Below are 19,006 nucleotides of genomic sequence, written 5' to 3' on the forward strand. Positions count from 1 at the left end.
TTTTAGAACCCTTGTCAACTTGAGACATGCATGTCCCGCACATTAGAATTTAAATAAGGATTTATTATGAGGGCAAATTTTTTGTTACTGTGTCTCTGCTACTGGAAATACTAGATGACTCATGTGAATGAGTCAACAAAACCAAAAATAACAGAAACAAAAAAATTAAGGGAAAAAACGTTTCCAACATATTTCGCACAGATTATTGTTGTCTGGGGCAATGGCCAACTTGATTTTGGGGCATGATGCTCAGAGCTCTGCTCCGCATGGCCTGGAGACAATGCAACCGCCAGCTGTTGGTCCACTAAACAAAAACTGTGGGAATAGAGTGAAGTTTTTTTTTTTTACCATTGAAGCCTGAGATTTAAGAAAAAAAAGGCAAGGCCCCACGCTGGGGGGCTCTATTTGGCAACTCATTTAAAGTGAGAGAAGGTTTTTTACAAATTGAATAATTTCCCATTGCCATGGTAAGTATATTGAAGGTCAACGTGAGCTTAATTAGTGGGCACAAAGCAGAAGACTAATTAAATTTTGTGAATGCAATCAGGAGAGTTCTTTAATTTTTGCATCGAGAGAAAGGCCAAATGCTTGTGAGTTAGTTACAAATGCTAATATGAAGACAGCAGTAGAGATATTTTCTTACATCATTAGTTTTTTTTTTGTGAGAATACAATGGCCAAACCAAATCAGTGACTCTTGGGTCTTGATTCTTGATACTTGCGTCGCCTATAAAAAGACTCACAAAAAAACCCTTTTTTTAGGTGAACGTCCATGATGAATAACACAAATAAAGACGATAAACTACTGTTAACTAGCTGTGTTTCATTGAGGGCTATTGAGTTATTTGGGTCAAGCCAAATAGTTTTCGCAAAAGAATAACCAAAACTCTTATATCGAACAGTTTAGATTTGAAAATAAGTTAACCCAAACGTAAAGGTTAAACATGTCTTGTAAATTACTTTAATTTAAAAGTTAGAATGCTTGAAGTGCTTGCTATAAATCCTTTAAAGAAGATAATCTAAACTCTCAACGCATAGCAGATCACTCGTTTGCTTTTGAGACTATTATGATAGACATGTTGTGTAAATCTTCTTTTATAGGTTCCATTTTAAAATATACAATTAAAAGTAATAAGATTTGTTGGTTTATTGTTATTACAACTTCGATGTGTTACTGCTATTTCCAAAATCAATAATTTTAAAAGATGTTCCTCTTAAACAAATCTAATGACTACCTAACAATATTTCGCTTCAGACATGCATTAAATGTTAAACCAAAGTTTCTTTTGTTATGTTATGTGATGCAAATTAGTTAAAGGTTAACGGTTATGAGTTATGCAACTAATTTTCACTTACGTAGTGCTGTGGGCGTGGCCGCCAATGAGGATGACTTGCTGCGTGTCGATTGTCCCTTGCCAGTCTGTTGGGTCTTTGGTGGCGGTCCCAGATCTGTCGGTGATATACTCAAATTGCGCACATCACGCTTTTTGGCAGCTCCTGCAAACGAGACAAGGAAAAAAATAATATATATAAAGAAGATTATAAAAGTGAAATGGTATGCCATCAATACTCATATACTTTGGGAGGGTATGTCAAAATAATTTATGCGCCAACACGTTTGGGGCTTGGGCTTAAAGTTAAAGCGATTTTTCTCTTGTTTCTTGCTGGGTTGGGTTTTGGTACACAAACAGACAAAGAGGGAGACACAGTCAGTCATAGGTATATTCCATTTAATGATAACTCAAAATGTTTTGTGTAGATTAAAGCAAAACATTTCCATAATTGAAGTGTTTAAAGTGGAAAAGGAGGGGGAAAGGGGTAAAATTAGATGAGCATTATGCAATGGCATGTTCTTCACCAACAATTAAAGCCCTCCTGCTGGGGGGCATCTTTGCAGATGAAAGAGAGATACGAAAATAGATTTTAAAAATTTCATCTCATAATTGCATTTTTATCGCTTAAATACTAAAATTAGTTTTCTCTTCGCTTCACTTTTGTTTCTAGAGTAAGCCAGCAAAAGTTTTCCTTTTTCGTCCTTTCGAATGGTCTCTGCGTGATAAGCCCTCCTTTTTAGCTTTACGTGACATCGTGTGGCAATCTTTCCCCTTGATAAAAGTTTTTCATTTTTATTATTTGCTAAAGCCGCGTGCAACTTTTGCCCCTTGCCCCATTAGCCCGTTTTTTCGTCTAGTACAATTAGCTTAGAGCTAAAAATAAAATTTATTAGATTTTTATGCAGCTGTGCGGCAACCGCAATGGGAATGCATTGTGTTGGTTTTGACCGTCGACGAAGCAGTCTCAACTTCTTCCGCTTAATGTAGACATCGTTTAACACGTTGTTGGCCCCCTTCTATTTTACCTCTTTAACAATATGATGTGCGAAAAAAACAGAGAAAACAAAAACTATTGCCTCAAAGTGTTGATGTTGTAATGCGGAGAATTGTAAAGGCAAAGAGTTTGCAAAGATGTCTTACTTATTCATTCAGCGAATTATGATAAGATCTAACAAGGTCTATGATTTCCATTTTTGGGATTTTACTGACCTCTAGGCGAAAATCGAAAGTTATCTCTTAGACTTTAACTCATTGTGAAGTACTACAATAAGTAAAGTCGTTTCTTACCAGGTATGCCGGATTTACCCATAGGCTACAGTAGGTCCCGATCCACGGGCAGCCAGATATAGAGATATTCAAATGCGCGACCTTTTTAAGAGTGATAACAAACCTTTTTTTGATGACTTAAAGAAGATCGAAGTGCGTTGGGAAACCCTTATAAGGAAGAAAACATTGTTTTGATATACACAAATCCTCAAATGGTTTAAACTCTTGAGTTTTAAGTTGGTCTGGAGTTTGGGGTTAGACCCGAGATAATTCTGTTGACTTTTGATCCGTAAATCGTTTCATAATTGTATTATGTTAAACGTAATTTTTGATGGTCATACTAAACTTATTTACTTTTACGCCATTTATTATTTTTTTTGGTATAAGTTTAGCTGGCACACTGTGCGTATACGTTATTATCATTCTCATTCATTTACCTGGTTTCGGGCAAAGAATCCGCCACTGTATTTTTTATATAATTTAATGATATTTAACGTTTCAACATTATAAATTAAAGCCAATTACTGTATTGTGTGGGCTCTTGTGGCATTATTGATCTCACCCTGTGTGCATTTTTTGTTTCTGAATTGTCTCCTTTCAATCAATCTCTATGGAGACATTTGGAACTCACCTTTTGTCGATGCTTTTGATGTACGTTTGCCAAAGCTGCCAAAACGTTCACGTTCGATCATTTGTGTATGAATATATCGCTCGGAATACGAACGCGACAGTTTCTCCTTGGAACTGTGTGCACCCATTTTGTGATTGTATGCTGTACTCTGGTCTCTCACTCGTTTTACTCTCTATCTATTGAGATAGTTATCACAATATATTTTAAATTTCACTTTCACAGAGCAGCAACAGCAGCAGATGCAAGTGGAGAAGAAGAAGGAGGAAGAGGAACACTAACAACACCCGCGCACAACATTCGCCAGACGATGTCGGCAAATTTAATTTGATGTTGTCGTCGTTGTCGTTGACAATTGCCGCATGAATGCATTTTCTATTTTTCCTTTTTCATTATTTTTTGCCTCTTTTTTTCTATTATTTTATATTAATATATTTAGTTTTTCTGGTCTTGTGTCTTGGTTTGATTTAACTGAAGGTTGACATTTCAAGTTGGTTGGAAACTGCAGCTAAGTGACATGAAATGAATTTATAACTTTTTTAATATGGATTCAGTTAATTAGCCATTAAACCAATTTAATTAGCCGCCTCATAAATGCCACCCACTGAAAACCAAGAAAATCTAGTTTAATGCCAACAAACTTAATGGCTCTTTCAATAAAGAAAGACAGTTTTCCTTCTTTTTTTATAGTACCCACAACCTAGACACGAAATTTGCCGTCAAAACAATCTCAATCTCTGAATTTTTAGTTCCCTGTTTTTTAGGATCAAAGGGTATATCAGTGCATGTCACCCAGGGTGACCTCAATGTTCATTTTGCGTAAAGGTTTTTTATTGAATTCACCAAAAAGTCAAGAAAGAAAAAATAAGCAGAGGCAACCTTTTCCACCTCAATAAAGCAACGCCTGAAATAGAGCAAAAACGGATTCTAATATCAGACAGATTTTTTTTTAATAAATTAGTGTCATCTTTTTTCACAGGGTACTTCAAATGGTTGCATTTCACTTAAAAATTCTCTTCTTAATGCGTATTAACTTCTAGAGGAATTTCGCAAACGAAATATGTCTTGAGCGTTTTGATAAATGGCGGCCTCGTTTTTCTTTTTCATTCTAGCAGGTGCTCCTATATCCCAGCCAAGAAAACTATTGCCACATAAACCAAATAAATCTTCCAAGTGGAGTGAAGAAAAATTTATAACGTGCCTATGTGCGGGCCCGCATATCCCCAACTCAACTCAAGTCAACTGACTCAGACACACACTGGCACAACATATCCCCACACCAGATCTCCTCCTGCTTTGCTGACAGGTTTGAATGTCATCATAACTTAACAAAAGCAAAGAAGTCTCAAAGAAAAGACACCGAGAGAGAGGAAAAAAAGACCAGATGAAACCCAAAACGAAATGAGCTGACAAATTGCGGGCTATGATTTGTGGCAGCATTTGGTTTATTGGGAACACTTCGGGCTAACAAACAACGAAAAGGAAAAAAAAGAGTAGGTACAAAGACAAAAAAAAGGGAAATTAATGTCGAGAACAGTGGGCCAAAAAGGGTAAATATGTAGACAAATAATTGGAACAATACTAAATATGAAACCTTCTTAGATCGTTAGATCTATTAATCAAGAATGCTTTTTGTTTAATGAAATTTCTGTTCATATTTTCAAAATATGTATTCAAGCGGTTTATAAATTTAAAGTAACTTAAAGTTGATTAAATTTTTGTTAAAGCTTTCCAGGAACTTTACTTTGTCACTTTCTAAGAAATAAGTTTAAACAAAATTCACAAAAATTTCATAAAATTTTCTTATCTAATCCCCTTAATACAGCCCCACTGTATGAGCTATGTACGCATACTAACACAAAAGGAGCGCAATCTAATGGCTAAAAATACATTTGGCGCCCTCTCTTTTTTGAGTCAGCAGGTTGGGAAAGGGAGACGGGATGGCGGGGAGTGATGGGCACAGGCAGCCCTGCAAATGTCAATTCTCGACCAGGCCAAACTAAAATTAGCCCCCATGGAAAAGGTGTCAACTGTTCGATGTTAAGGGGAGACACATTATATGGATCTCTCTCTCTCTCTCTCTGTCTGTCTTGTTGTTGTGCCTCTGTAATGCTCTAAATTTAATGACAGTCGATTGGAAAAACTTTAAATAGAGAGCATAATTCACATGCTTGGCACATGATTGAACATGATCCGCCTTAAATGCCGGAAGTTTTTCCACACCAAGCGGAAATTGTGGGCCGCCCTCAAGGGCATTTGCTGTCATTCATTTGCGGCTGATGTTGCTGATGTTGATGAAGTTGCTGCTGCTGCTGCGGGGCCATTTAATTTAATATGCAAAAATTGAATTTGACTTTCAATTAAAACTTGGCTCCACGCCCACGCAACAAAAAATGAAACAAATACAACAACAACTGCAAGTTTTTCCCCCACCTTAGCTCAGGTGGAGGCAAATGTGGCGCTGATGGCGCTGAAGAAAAACCAATTAATTGAGAGACAGTCAGGCGACAAAAGGAAGTTGGTCGAAGCATTCAGCAGGTACAGGAGCAGGTGAGCATAAATATGCATAATTTAATGGCAACAGTAACGGTAACGTTAACAACTCTCCGTGTAGAGAGCAAGTTGAGTTTGCAGCAAGTGCAAAAGGTGTGAAAAGGTGCAAATTGCAGCAGTTACTAACTACCATCAAAACCATCTAAAAACGCAGATTTCCAGCTGTGACTCAGCTAAAACTAATTAAAAAGGAGGGCATAAAAAAGAGAATAAACAACCGAAACCGTTTATTACCGAAGAAGCAAATCTTTTGAAGCATAATTTATAGCCATAGGGACATTATTTATTTCGGTTCTTCTTTTGTGGTTTATCCAAACTTTAAATTTCTGGATCATAACCGAAACTTAACAGTCTATCACAATCATATTTCGGTTATTTTGTTGTAAAACTGATCGGTGAGGGAACCTCGTGGAAAATTAAAATTAGTAACACTGAACAATGAAAACTCAACTGTTTTTTCGTTATCGTTAAAAAAACAGTTTGAAACCATTAAACCGAAATGCCCATAACGAAATTGAGTGCCTGCTATAATCTGTTACGCCTAAAACTTGAAATAAATAAATATAATCTTTAAATTCCCATTAACACAAAGCTAAGAAATCAATACAATATATTAAGAAAAAAATGTCTGGAATTTAAGATATTTTTCCCACACATTTTTTATTAAAATCTTTAAGAAAAATTTTAAAAAAACCCACATATATTTTTATGTCTTTGTGATAACCATAATGAAAATTGTGCCAAATGGCCATAGACGGTTTCTTTATATTCTCCGTTTTGATCTATTTAATAGTCCGATTTATGATCTTTGCTTTTCCTTTTTCTATGGCCTATAAAATAGCTAAAACTATTGCAAAGCCATAAATCAGAGTGAGTTCAGTGCACTGCAAAGCAGCAAAACTTTAGACAATAAAAAACTAAATTTACCAATTAACATGGATATAAAGGTGGAAAATGTGCATTTTAATTAATGTGCCGCGGATAAGTATATACATATATGATGATACGCCATAGCCTCCGCCGCCCCCTCTTCACTCTTCTCATTAACTCTAATGCAGTTCGGTGTCCGGTCTGGTTAATGGTTGCTAGATTTTGAGATAAACAAATCATTAAACCGAACTGAAATGGCTGGCCAAACAGCAGGAAAACTGCGAAGAAAACTTCCCCTCAGAATGCAGTTATAAATGCATTTTGCAACTCAGTCCGCAAATGATGTCATTGAAAAACTTCCGCTTTTCTTTTCTTTCTTGTAGTGTTTTTCTTTTTAGCATTTCGATCCAGTAAATTTAAGAAAAAGGGCGCTGGGCCAAGACAAATTTAGACGTTGACATAGATTTGTGTGTCATATTAAGTTTACCCATTTAATACAAAAAATGTAAATAAATTGGGGCATATTGGGCACATTGATATGGTACTATCATGGTATGGAAACTATAAGAGTGTGAGAGTTATTTGCCAAAATTGAAGATTGAAAATAGCTAAAACGAAAGTTTATAAACCTTTCGAATCAACAGTCGAAGTGCTCTTGTTTGTTTACACTTAGAGCTTCAGTTGTTCCCTATTTTAAAAATAAGGATTTTAGAACGTTGTGATTATCGCAAAAGGATAAATAAACTATAACATTAGCCCTACAAAGGGCTATTCTAACAACTTACATATGATAACATTCAATATCTAATATATTCAAAGTTTGGTAGGCATAAATGATGAATCCATCTACATAAATACACGGTTCACACTTGGTCAACAATATAAAGCAAAAATCCAGATCTTGTCAAAAAATTAAGTACAAAAATTAGTTGAGGTAAAAGTTTCTTCTTTATAGTGTAACTAACTTCAGATATACATATATCTAACATTTCCATAAGACAGCTCCATACTAGACAGAATAGCCAATGCTTTATTTTTAGAGATTTTATTGCCAAGATCTATATATATGTAGCTTTATCAAAATTTATTCCAAGGTATAACCACATTCGAATAAAAGTAAATTATAGCTTGCAAGTTGTTCTATGTGGCCAAAGAAGATAGAAAAATATCAAAGAAGTTAAATTCGGCTATGCCGAAGTTTATATACCCTTGCAGTCCTTGACAATAATAATTTCACATGTTCAAAATTTCTTTTCTGCAACTCAATTCATTAATATACAAACAAAACAATTTTACTCTTCATACTATGTACAATTTGTTCTTCTTCTTCCCTCATTCCCTAAGCAAAGCAACGCACGCATACACATACAGTTTATGTAGCGTTGCGTCTGTGTGTGTATGCATGTGCTCTGTTAACAGATGGTGACGTAGTAGGCAGCAAGCAGAGCTGCCGGCAGCGATTGAACCGATTTATATAGACTGTAACTTGTGTTCTATTTATCCGATCAGGGTCAAATTTTGGGATCTGAGATTTTATATCAAATTCTATTATATTGGTAAATTTCATGGGGATACTCCAATTTTTGCAAAAATTTTTGTTCCAGAGCTATATGATATAGTAGTCCGATCCCAAAGATTTTCATACTTTATCTCACCCGGGTAAAAAAAAGCTCCCAAAAAAAATTTCATCCCGATAGCTCTTAAGATGGCTGAGTAAAACGCGTACGCACCGACGGACAGACGGACAGACGGACATGGCTATATCGACTTAGCTTCTCATGCTGATCAAGAATATATATACTTTATGGGGTCGGAAACGTCTCCTTCTGTGCGTTACAAACATCTGACCAATTTTATAATACCCTCTGCAAGGGTATAAAAAGGGGGCAAATGGCACAGACAAATGCAAATGCGCTCATAATGCAATTTTATTTTTAAAATTTTGTCGTTTTCACCACTTTGTATACATATCTAAATATATATATGTATGTAGTTTATGTGTGTCTTTTGAATATCTTTTTATGTATATCCACATTGGCTTTGGTTTCTGGCACACTTTTCATCTAGGAGCAACAGCAGCAAGTGGCAGCAATTTGTTATAGAAAATATACGAAATATTTTCTATACAAAATACAAGTTGGTTTTTTTTTTCTTTGTTTTGCCGCTTCTGTGTGAATTTGTTAAGCCAACATATAGCAAATGTTAATGCTAATGCCATTCTCTTAGTCTTTTGTGTTGAAATGAAGACAAACAACCTCATTTGATGTCTAATTGAGTTAGTTGTCGTCATCGCCAAGTTAAGGCAAATTTGTGGAAAAATGAGGTTGACAATTCTATTCTCATTATGCCAGGCAGCAAATAAGAAAAATGTTCTCAAGACAAATAGATATGGAAAAATTCACACAAAAGATGTTGTAAGAATTATGTAATTAGTTGACTTGGGTAATTAGTTGAAAGGAAATGAATATACACATAAACTTTTACTATATATAAATCAAAGAAAATTCCACAAGTCACACGAAAACAAAAATCGAAAATTATTTATTAAAACACTAGAAACGTAAATAAGATTTGTATTACTTATGTGTGCTTAGACCCTCTAATGAATTGTGACGACTAAAAGCAGAGGCCCAGCACTAACTTAATGCTTCCGGTTTTTTGGTTGTTCGGCCATAAGTAACAAATAAATTTTCGGTTTAAAAGACAACACGTGCCAGGCCGAACACCGCACTAACTTTATTTTGGGCAGTTACGACGAGTGGGTCATCAAATTACAATATGAAATTGCTCTGTTGTGAGGGCCTTACAGGAAATTGCGCTCTGACTTTAATGACACAATTAATTTATTGCATATGGCCCCACGACTTGTGGTTGTGGGGTGGGCTAACTTCACTTAAGGGCCCCCAGCGTAAAATGCATTTTATGGAGGAAATCCACTTGTAAAATATTAGAAGACGAAGACGACCACCACTTGACTCACTTACTCACAAAGCCAGTCCGACAGTCACAACTCTAAAAGCATGCAATGGCTCATTTTGATATGCAAATTAGCCGCAATGCATTATTCGTTCGTGCCCAAACATAAGGCAAAGTCAAGACACATAGGTGGAGGAAGACACCTCTCCCTCTCTATTTAAAGAGATAAGGCTCAAGATGCTGGGAGCAACCGTCAACGGGTCTTTTGAGGGGTGCTTTATCTCTCATTCAACAACTCAACAAACATTTTGATGCCCACAGCTGTGGGTTTCGGCTCTAACTGCTTTGCGATCAATCAAAGCTAACTGAATGCAGGTGAGACTAAGAACTAGAGACTTAATGAAAATGGCATTTGTATGACTATTGTATACTCTAAAAATTAAAGTTATATTTTATACGTTTAGCCAAGAGTTGATATTAAAATAGTTAGACAAACTCTTGACATTGTTTGTTTAAGCTCAGAAATGCTTAAATACTTTTGTTCTAATAGTTTAATTAACTTCAATCTAACAAGTTGATGAAATAACTCCAACAAATATTAAATAATGAAATTTTCCTTTCAATTCAAGTTCGATGACATATTATAAATACAAATTTTTCACTACGAAACATAGATTTATGCTTATTGCCAAGATGAAAAGGTCTAAATAACCCAAACGGAATAGTCGGATCGTAACATCCAAGCTGCCCTAAACCCTAAGTAATCCTAGTTTAAAAATTTTGTATTTGATGCTTACATTTATAATTATACGGAAAACATAAAATTTGATTGCTTTTAGATACAAAAAAAACTTAATTTTTTTTGTTCTACTTAAATTTGATTAGACCCTAAAAAATCATGTTAAATAAAGTGTATGGAAATTGAGTTGGATCTCAAACAAAATGCCGCTCGTTAAAATGTCTGTGGCGTTTTTTGGACACGCTAGAATTGAAATGCGATAGAAATACACGCAGCACACACACACACATAGGCTCACACACATACAGACACACACTTATCGACAACAATCAAAGCCGTCATCGTGTATTTGGATTTTGGTTCACTGACCAGTGAAAATTTGTTACTATATAAATAAACAGCTGATGTGGTCCCATTTTGTTATTTTTTTTGACTTCAGTTGTTTGTGGCCTGTTTTGGTTTTTAGTTTTGTTTCGCTGTATGTTGTGATTGGCGTTAGCCAACATATTCATGGCATATAAGCGCTTCATTATGGCAAAAATGAAAAGTGTTTCCATTTTCAATAAACGAAAGCAGCTCAGACAAAAAATTATGCAAAATATAGAAAAAAAGAAAAGAAAAGACCTCAACGCCGCCTCAGACAATACAATTACATAGCGGTGGTACCTACTGCAGCATTCAGCGGATATTTCTTCAAGTGAAAGTTGACAGCGATCTAGTTTTCCTCTTTCGCTTCGAACTTTTAAACTAAACAGATTTTCTGTTAGTTCCTGAGGTACCCACAATAATGAGTGTGGGGCTAGTTTAGTTTTAGTACAAGGGCGTCAATTATTGTGATTATGGGTAAGAGTTCGATTTCTTGCAATTTCCCTGAAAATGTGACTATTACGAAAGGAAATGTATCCGAATGGTATGGAAAGACGCTTGTAAACGGAAGTGAGATAAGTTTAAAGTTTTTGTTACCGGTTTGTTTACCTGTTGTTGTTCCTATAGTTAAATATGCTTCTTCCTGTTGCATTACAACCGGCAACATTTTGATGTCAGATGTATTCTAAGGGACTATTTATAAACAAATGACAAATGCCTTCAGCAACATTTTGTTACCAACCAAATTGAAACGAAAGTCATTGAAATACATAAATTTATCGTTACGGTATTTCGATTATGTTGAAATTTGCAACATTTATGTTAACGCTTTATGGTTTCGGTTACCCAACCTTTACTCCATACTGGATATGAATTCTAATAAAAAAATTAAATAGGCGCAAAGCTTTCCCAGCAAATAATTGTACTTTGTCTGCCAATTCATGTTGAAAAATTCCTTTCTTTTTTTTTTTTACTTTCTGTATTTGTGCAATAAAGTTTTCCATGCATTTTCTTACTTTTTTTTTCTCTTTTTAATATCAGAAAAAAAAAACTTAACGCCCCCACAACACTTTCTCGCATAGTTAAGCAGTTGAAAATGAAAAGAAATAATGAAATGAATGAAAAAGATTTTTCTGACTAGCATTATTTTGCAATTTCTCACATAATTATTAAAAGAGAGACAGGGAGACAGCGAGAGAGAGAGAGAGAGAAACCGAGATTGCAAAGCAAACAAAAGCCGCAAAACTCAGACAGACAGCAAACGGCTATGAGAAGAGTTGGAAAAAAAATGCAAATATGATAATGATAATGTTGGAAAAACAAGCACGTCAAGTGAAAATTAAGAAAAAGAGCACAAAGAAGAAAATAGTAAAAGAGGGGAAAACGTCATTCTTCTTCTAACGTCAGTCAGTCACTCAATGAGAACAAACGTAGAACAAGATGCAATAATGGTATTCTATGTAGAGAAGCAGCTCAGATTCAGTCGTAAGCCCAGAGGCACTTCTAAGCAGCATCAAAGACCATGACCGGAAACAGGTGTCGTCTACGCATTTCGTGTAAAACATTCATACATAATCATTGGTAAAATGGTCTGGTTTAAAAAAGTTGAAATGAAAATTGTAACCAGAGGGCCGGGGCTAACTTCGACCGCGTCAAAGTTTGTATACCCTTGCAACTTTTTTGGTAACTCTATCCTTACCTCTTAGCCATCAATGTGGAAGAACGTTTTATCTAAAAAGGCTTAAGCTTGAGAAAGAAAGGCCTACAATCATAGGAAATAACGAAGATATTGATCAAAGTCACTGTTTTCCACCGATCGTTCCTATGGGAGCTATATGATATAGTCACCCGATCTTTATCAAATTCGGCACAGTCATTAACATATATATTAAATCAGGAAATGTTTAATTTAAAAGCAATCGCGTTAAAAGTAACGAAGTTATTTACAAAAGTCACTGTTTTCGACCAATCGTTCCTATGGGAGCTATATGATATAGTCACCTGATCTTGATCAAATTTGGCATAGTCGCTTATAGGCGTAGTAAACTCTCTAATATTAAGTTTCACGACAATAGCTCAGAAAATAACGAAGTTATTGAGAAAGTCACTGTTTGTGACTTGGCCGTTTGTATGGGAGCTATATGATATAGTCACCCGATCTTGATCAAATTTGGCATAGTCGCTTATAGGCGTAGTAAACTCTCTAATATTAAGTTTCACGACAATAGCTCAGAAAATAACGAAGGTATTGAGAAAGTCACTGTTCGTGACTTGGCCGTTTGTATGGGAGCTATATGATATAGTCACCCGATCTTGATCAAATTTGGCATAGTCGCTTATAGGCGTAGTAAACTCTCTAATATTAAGTTTCACGACAATAGCTCAGAAAATAACGAAGGTATTGAGAAAGTCACTGTTCGTGACTTGGCCGTTTGTATGGGAGCTATATTATATAGTCACCCGATCTTGATCAAATTTGGCATAGTCGCTTATAGGCGTAGTAAACTCTCTAATATTAAGTTTCACGACAATAGCTCAGAAAATAACGAAGTTATTGAGAAAGTCACTGTTTGTGACTTGGCCGTTTGTATGGGAGCTATATGATATAGTCACCCGATCTTGATCAAATTTGGCATAGTCGCTTATAGGCGTAGTAAGCTCTCTAATATTAAGTTTCACGATAATAGCATAGAAAATAACGAAGTTATTGAGAAAAGTCACTGTTCGTGACTTTGGGGTTTGTATGGGAGCTATATGATATAGTGGTCCGATCCGGCTGAATCCGAGATATACAACGCCTGCAGTATATACAAGCCTACGTGCAAAATTTCAGTTCTGTAGCTCTTACGGTCTAGGAGGAGTTTGCGTTGATCCAGACGGACGGACGGACGGACGGACGGACGGACGGACGGACGGACGGACGGACGGACGGACGGACGGACGGACATGGCTAGTTGAACTCGTCTCGTCGTGCTGATCAAGAATATATATACTTTGTATGGTCGGAGATGCTTCGTTCTATGCGTTGCACACTTCTGACCAAAATTAATATACCCTTTTTGCAAGGGTATAATAATTATAGAAAGCCAAAGCAATGCTAATACCAAAATACATAAATATCACCTCCAGGATATTAACAGTGAATTTTTTGATTTGATTTATTACGCTTAACGTTTATGACTTTACTATGCTTACAATTTTAGTATAGAAGTTTCGTTTCTGAATCGAATGTGTACCTTATCTAAGTTTTAAAGTGACAAAAGCTCCTCGGGAAGTCCTAGAAGGATTTCCTCTACCTCAAACAACTGCTTTGAAATTGTAAGTGTCTTGCAAGATTACGACTTGTTCTTTTTCTAGGAGGAGGAGAAGGGAACAAAGGTTAATCTAGTTAAAGATTACATAACCGAAATGCAAATATGTAAAGCATTTTGTTATTTCCTTCTTTGTGGTTCTATTGTTTCCTAAGACTGCCAAACCAAGCAGCTTTAAATTCATTTCACTTAAAGATCTTTCAAGTTTTTGACAAATTTATAAAGAGTCTGCTCCACTCCACTTTGTGAAATTTAGAAGATCAAAACAATTTCAAACCATCCCAATTTAATCAATTTTATTTTATCATTTTTGATTAGAGTTATACTCAAATTAGAATTTTCTTTGTTTAAACGTAATTTCTATAAAAAATCAATAAAAATGACAATTATTAAGGGTTCATATGGCCTAGGACATATCATTTTCGGCATAGGACATATTTCCGGGCTCTCTTTTTAGTTTATTTTTTTTTCTTGCCTGCTTTGCTAAGCCCTCTTTATTATAATGAATGTTGGGGTTACATTTCTGATCTCAAACTTTGAACAAGAGGCACGTTTCTAACTATAGGTAAATGAACTTTGCCGCCCTTCTAGCCCTCTTCCGCTACTACCCCACCCGCATCTCTTGTTTCTGCTTACATTGGCTAACAAAAGCTAACGGTATTGCCTAGAGTTTTGTGCAAAAAATAGAAACTTTCGTGAGAAAGGTAAAGAGTAAACTGTAACAAAATGATTACGCTCTCTCAGGGGGCCGCCAACATAATTTATGGCCCAAGAACACATTTTTTTTCTTTGCTGGATTCCCTTATTGTTTGGTCGGTGTTTTTTTTTCTCGTTTCGTTTGGTTTGGCTGAGCTCTCATTGATTGATTGATTGAGCGTTTTACCTTAATGCGATTTTCGAGCTTGAGGTTGATGTTTTTTGTTTTTGTTCATTTTGCTTTGCTTTGCTTTTTGGTTATTATTCATCACACAAACTCAACAGAGGAAAAACCAGAGGGCCGGGGCTAACTTCGACCGCGTCAAAGTTTGTATACCCTTGCAACTTTTTTGGTAACTCTATCCTTACCTCTTAGCCATCAATGTGGAAGAACGTTTTATCTAAAAAGGCTTAAGCTTGAGAAAGAAAGGCCTACAATCATAGGAAATAACGAAGATATTGATCAAAGTCACTGTTTTCCACCGATCGTTCCTATGGGAGCTATATGATATAGTCACCCGATCTTTATCAAATTCGGCACAGTCATTAACATATATATTAAATCAGGAAATGTTTAATTTAAAAGCAATCGCGTTAAAAGTAACGAAGTTATTTACAAAAGTCACTGTTTTCGACCAATCGTTCCTATGGGAGCTATATGATATAGTCACCTGATCTTGATCAAATTTGGCATAGTCGCTTATAGGCGTAGTAAACTCTCTAATATTAAGTTTCACGACAATAGCTCAGAAAATAACGAAGTTATTGAGAAAGTCACTGTTTGTGACTTGGCCGTTTGTATGGGAGCTATATGATATAGTCACCCGATCTTGATCAAATTTGGCATAGTCGCTTATAGGCGTAGTAAACTCTCTAATATTAAGTTTCACGACAATAGCTCAGAAAATAACGAAGGTATTGAGAAAGTCACTGTTCGTGACTTGGCCGTTTGTATGGGAGCTATATGATATAGTCACCCGATCTTGATCAAATTTGGCATAGTCGCTTATAGGCGTAGTAAACTCTCTAATATTAAGTTTCACGACAATAGCTCAGAAAATAACGAAGGTATTGAGAAAGTCACTGTTCGTGACTTGGCCGTTTGTATGGGAGCTATATTATATAGTCACCCGATCTTGATCAAATTTGGCATAGTCGCTTATAGGCGTAGTAAACTCTCTAATATTAAGTTTCACGACAATAGCTCAGAAAATAACGAAGTTATTGAGAAAGTCACTGTTTGTGACTTGGCCGTTTGTATGGGAGCTATATGATATAGTCACCCGATCTTGATCAAATTTGGCATAGTCGCTTATAGGCGTAGTAAGCTCTCTAATATTAAGTTTCACGATAATAGCATAGAAAATAACGAAGTTATTGAGAAAAGTCACTGTTCGTGACTTTGGGGTTTGTATGGGAGCTATATGATATAGTGGTCCGATCCGGCTGAATCCGAGATATACAACGCCTGCAGTATATACAAGCCTACGTGCAAAATTTCAGTTCTGTAGCTCTTACGGTCTAGGAGGAGTTTGCGTTGATCCAGACGGACGGACGGACGGACGGACGGACGGACGGACGGACGGACGGACGGACGGACGGACGGACGGACGGACGGACATGGCTAGTTGAACTCGTCTCGTCGTGCTGATCAAGAATATATATACTTTGTATGGTCGGAGATGCTTCGTTCTATGCGTTGCACACTTCTGACCAAAATTAATATACCCTTTTTGCAAGGGTATAAAAACACCTTCAACTCCAGGCATATTTCGTGTCAACACCAAAAAAGGCTTTAAAAAGAATTTGAAAAATTTCAGAGCTGAAAAAGGTAAAACAATATGTGAATACTCTAACAAATAAGTGACTTATTGAAATATAGAAATTCTTCTGGCCATCTGTTTTAGCTTCAGTTGAATTGTAATTCTCAACTAGTTTCAGCTCTGTGAATATTCTTTGTAACTTCAAATAAGTTGGCCTAAACTAATGACGAAACCATGGCAACACAGTCTTGGAAAAACTCATATCACTCATAGGAGCTTTTAATGAAGGGCTTGCGAATTTTTTCCGCTAAATATTAAAGTTACATCCAGGAGTCAAGAAACGTCTCTCGGGGGAAGAAATTGTGAATGCAAGCAGCAAAAGGTGGTTAAATGATGGTTTCATTTTACAGTTGCTGAATGGTTTTGGTCGTGGTCGGTGGTCTTGAAATGCCAGACGATGCTTTTGTTTCTGTTGAAAAAGTATTTTAGACAGCAGCAACCGCCGGCATTCTATTGAAATGAAAACCTGTTCGTTTCGCTCACAGATATTGTACATGTCAAAAAGAAATACAGAGAAATAAAATTAACATTAACAAGTTGGCATAATTAAAGTGGTCTGAATGGCAGAAAGCAAAGTTGTAAAATTCCCTTTAATTTTACTTCATGATTCATGCATTTTGATCTTTTGAACCTGCAATTGATTGATTTTTGTTTTCTCTTTATCACATTATCATTTCATAGCTTTCACACACAAATCACACACACGCACACACACTTAAAGCATTTTGTACAATTTCATGGCCAATTTTGGTGGGAAATTTATATGTATTTTCTTTTTCTAATCAAGATCACGATAAAAACACGAAGAACTTTGCGATAAACTAGCGCAACGGAACGGCACGACAACATTGAAAACTCGACGCCGACTAAAGAGACACATAACAAACAAAAGCAGCCAAAGTTGAATCCAAAAAACGCTTCAATTTGTGTGTATGTGTGTGTGTGTGTGTTTCTGTTGTGCCGTTTTATCGATTCAGATATATTTGTATCTTTGTGCCCTCATAGAGAGTGAGAGAAAATACTCTTGAATACAAAAGAAAATCTCTTAAATGGTCAGCCAACCAGCTGGCCACAACAAAAAGCCGGTTCACGGCTTTAACTTTTCTGGTGTTCTGCATTTTTGATCAACGTTTTATACTTATATATCTGGTTTATTTTTGTAGCCTCTCCTGAGAGAAACAAGTTTCATTTGTCTCTTTACAAAAATGTTGCCGCAACATTGACTGAAATGTAGAGAGAGCAGCAAACATTTATTTAACTTGAAAAAAGCTTTACTCTTTGTGTTGCATACTTTGCAACGGAGTTGAAATTGTTTTCTGAAAGTTAGTGGGCGCCCATTCAAAATTCAATTTGATTTAAAAAAGTGAAGCATGAACTAAAGGTGAATAATATTCAAAGAATGGAAACAAGCAAAACGTAGCCAAAGGAGGTTTTTTATTTTTGGTGTAGTATTTAAATTAACTTGAGTTTACTTTGGCTAGCCGCAAAAAAGAAGATTCCATGGACCTGGCTGATGAACCACGTCACAGGATATAAAAAGCATCATAATTATGTGAGTAATTAGGTTGACTTAAGAGCAAAGATCTGGAAAGTCATTGAACTCAGAGTATAAATATGTGACTTTTAAGTAAGAAAAGGAACAAAAGGAGCCCAAAAAATAACATTCAATTGCCATTGTAGACTCTGGGATTCAAAATATTGAATATTATTCTTGAGAAATATTCTTTTCTTAAATAGTTTTTACCCAGCTCTTGTTTTCTTCTTCAGAGAGCCTTGTTTACTAGATGTAAAAATGTACAATAACAAAAAAAAAAATATTTTATCTTATAGTTAAATATTAAGTAAAAGTTGATTAACTTACGCAATGGAGTCTTAGCCAATTGCTTTGGATAACCGCTGCCAGAGACAGATGAAGATTGTGTTGCTCCTGTGGCAGTCTGTGAAGGGACATTGCAAAGTAGACTCAATTCGCTTTGTGAGCTCTTTTGACTCTCCTTGCTATACGATCGACCACTGTAAGAGATAGAAACAGAAATAAATCTTAAGCAATTGTAGCATACTTTTTGGTGGCACAGAAAACGAAAGGAAATCATAAAAATTAATACAAAGTTATTCGCATTTAATTATATTTATGACCACTTTCCCAATGCAATGTGAAAACTTTAAATTAATTTCCAATCTATTTATGAGGCATCACTTAAAAATGCGCATAAACCAGACTTCAAGCCTCGCTTGGCAAATCATAAAAAATGTGAGGAAACCATAAACAAAAACAAAGAAAAGAGGTGAAAATTGAAAAATCAATTGAAAACCCCCAACCCATCCCGAAATGACGAAAATTTATGCTCTGTCTGGGCTATTTGTGGATTGTTAAGTGGGTGAAATTTCCTTTTCATTTCTTTTCTTATGAACGACTTCCGTTCAATTCACTAATTGCAAATGCAATGCACCAAAAAAAAAAAGGAATTTTTCAACAGGAAACGAAACAAAAAATGCAAAAAAAGA

The 19,006-nt window shown here is 35.8% G+C and overlaps 1 protein-coding gene across 2 annotated transcripts in view; it reads right to left on the reverse strand.

Annotated features, from left to right (window-relative positions):
* Positions 1–19,006, reverse strand: part of toc (toucan) — a 103,635-nt gene that overhangs the window by 36,970 nt on the left and 47,659 nt on the right. For both annotated transcript variants that reach the window (XM_068295271.1, XM_068295269.1), the window contains exons 3-4: positions 18,363–18,514; positions 1,356–1,496 (exon numbers count right to left, since the gene is read on the reverse strand). In XM_068295271.1, the coding sequence (XP_068151372.1) occupies positions 1,356–1,496; positions 18,363–18,514 (293 nt within the window). The remainder of the gene's footprint in view (positions 1–1,355; positions 1,497–18,362; positions 18,515–19,006) is intronic.

Source organism: Drosophila tropicalis, unplaced genomic scaffold (genome assembly GCF_018151085.1).
Source record: "Drosophila tropicalis isolate 14030-0801.00 unplaced genomic scaffold, ASM1815108v1 contig_845, whole genome shotgun sequence".
Lineage (NCBI taxonomy): Eukaryota > Metazoa > Arthropoda > Insecta > Diptera > Drosophilidae > Drosophila > Drosophila tropicalis.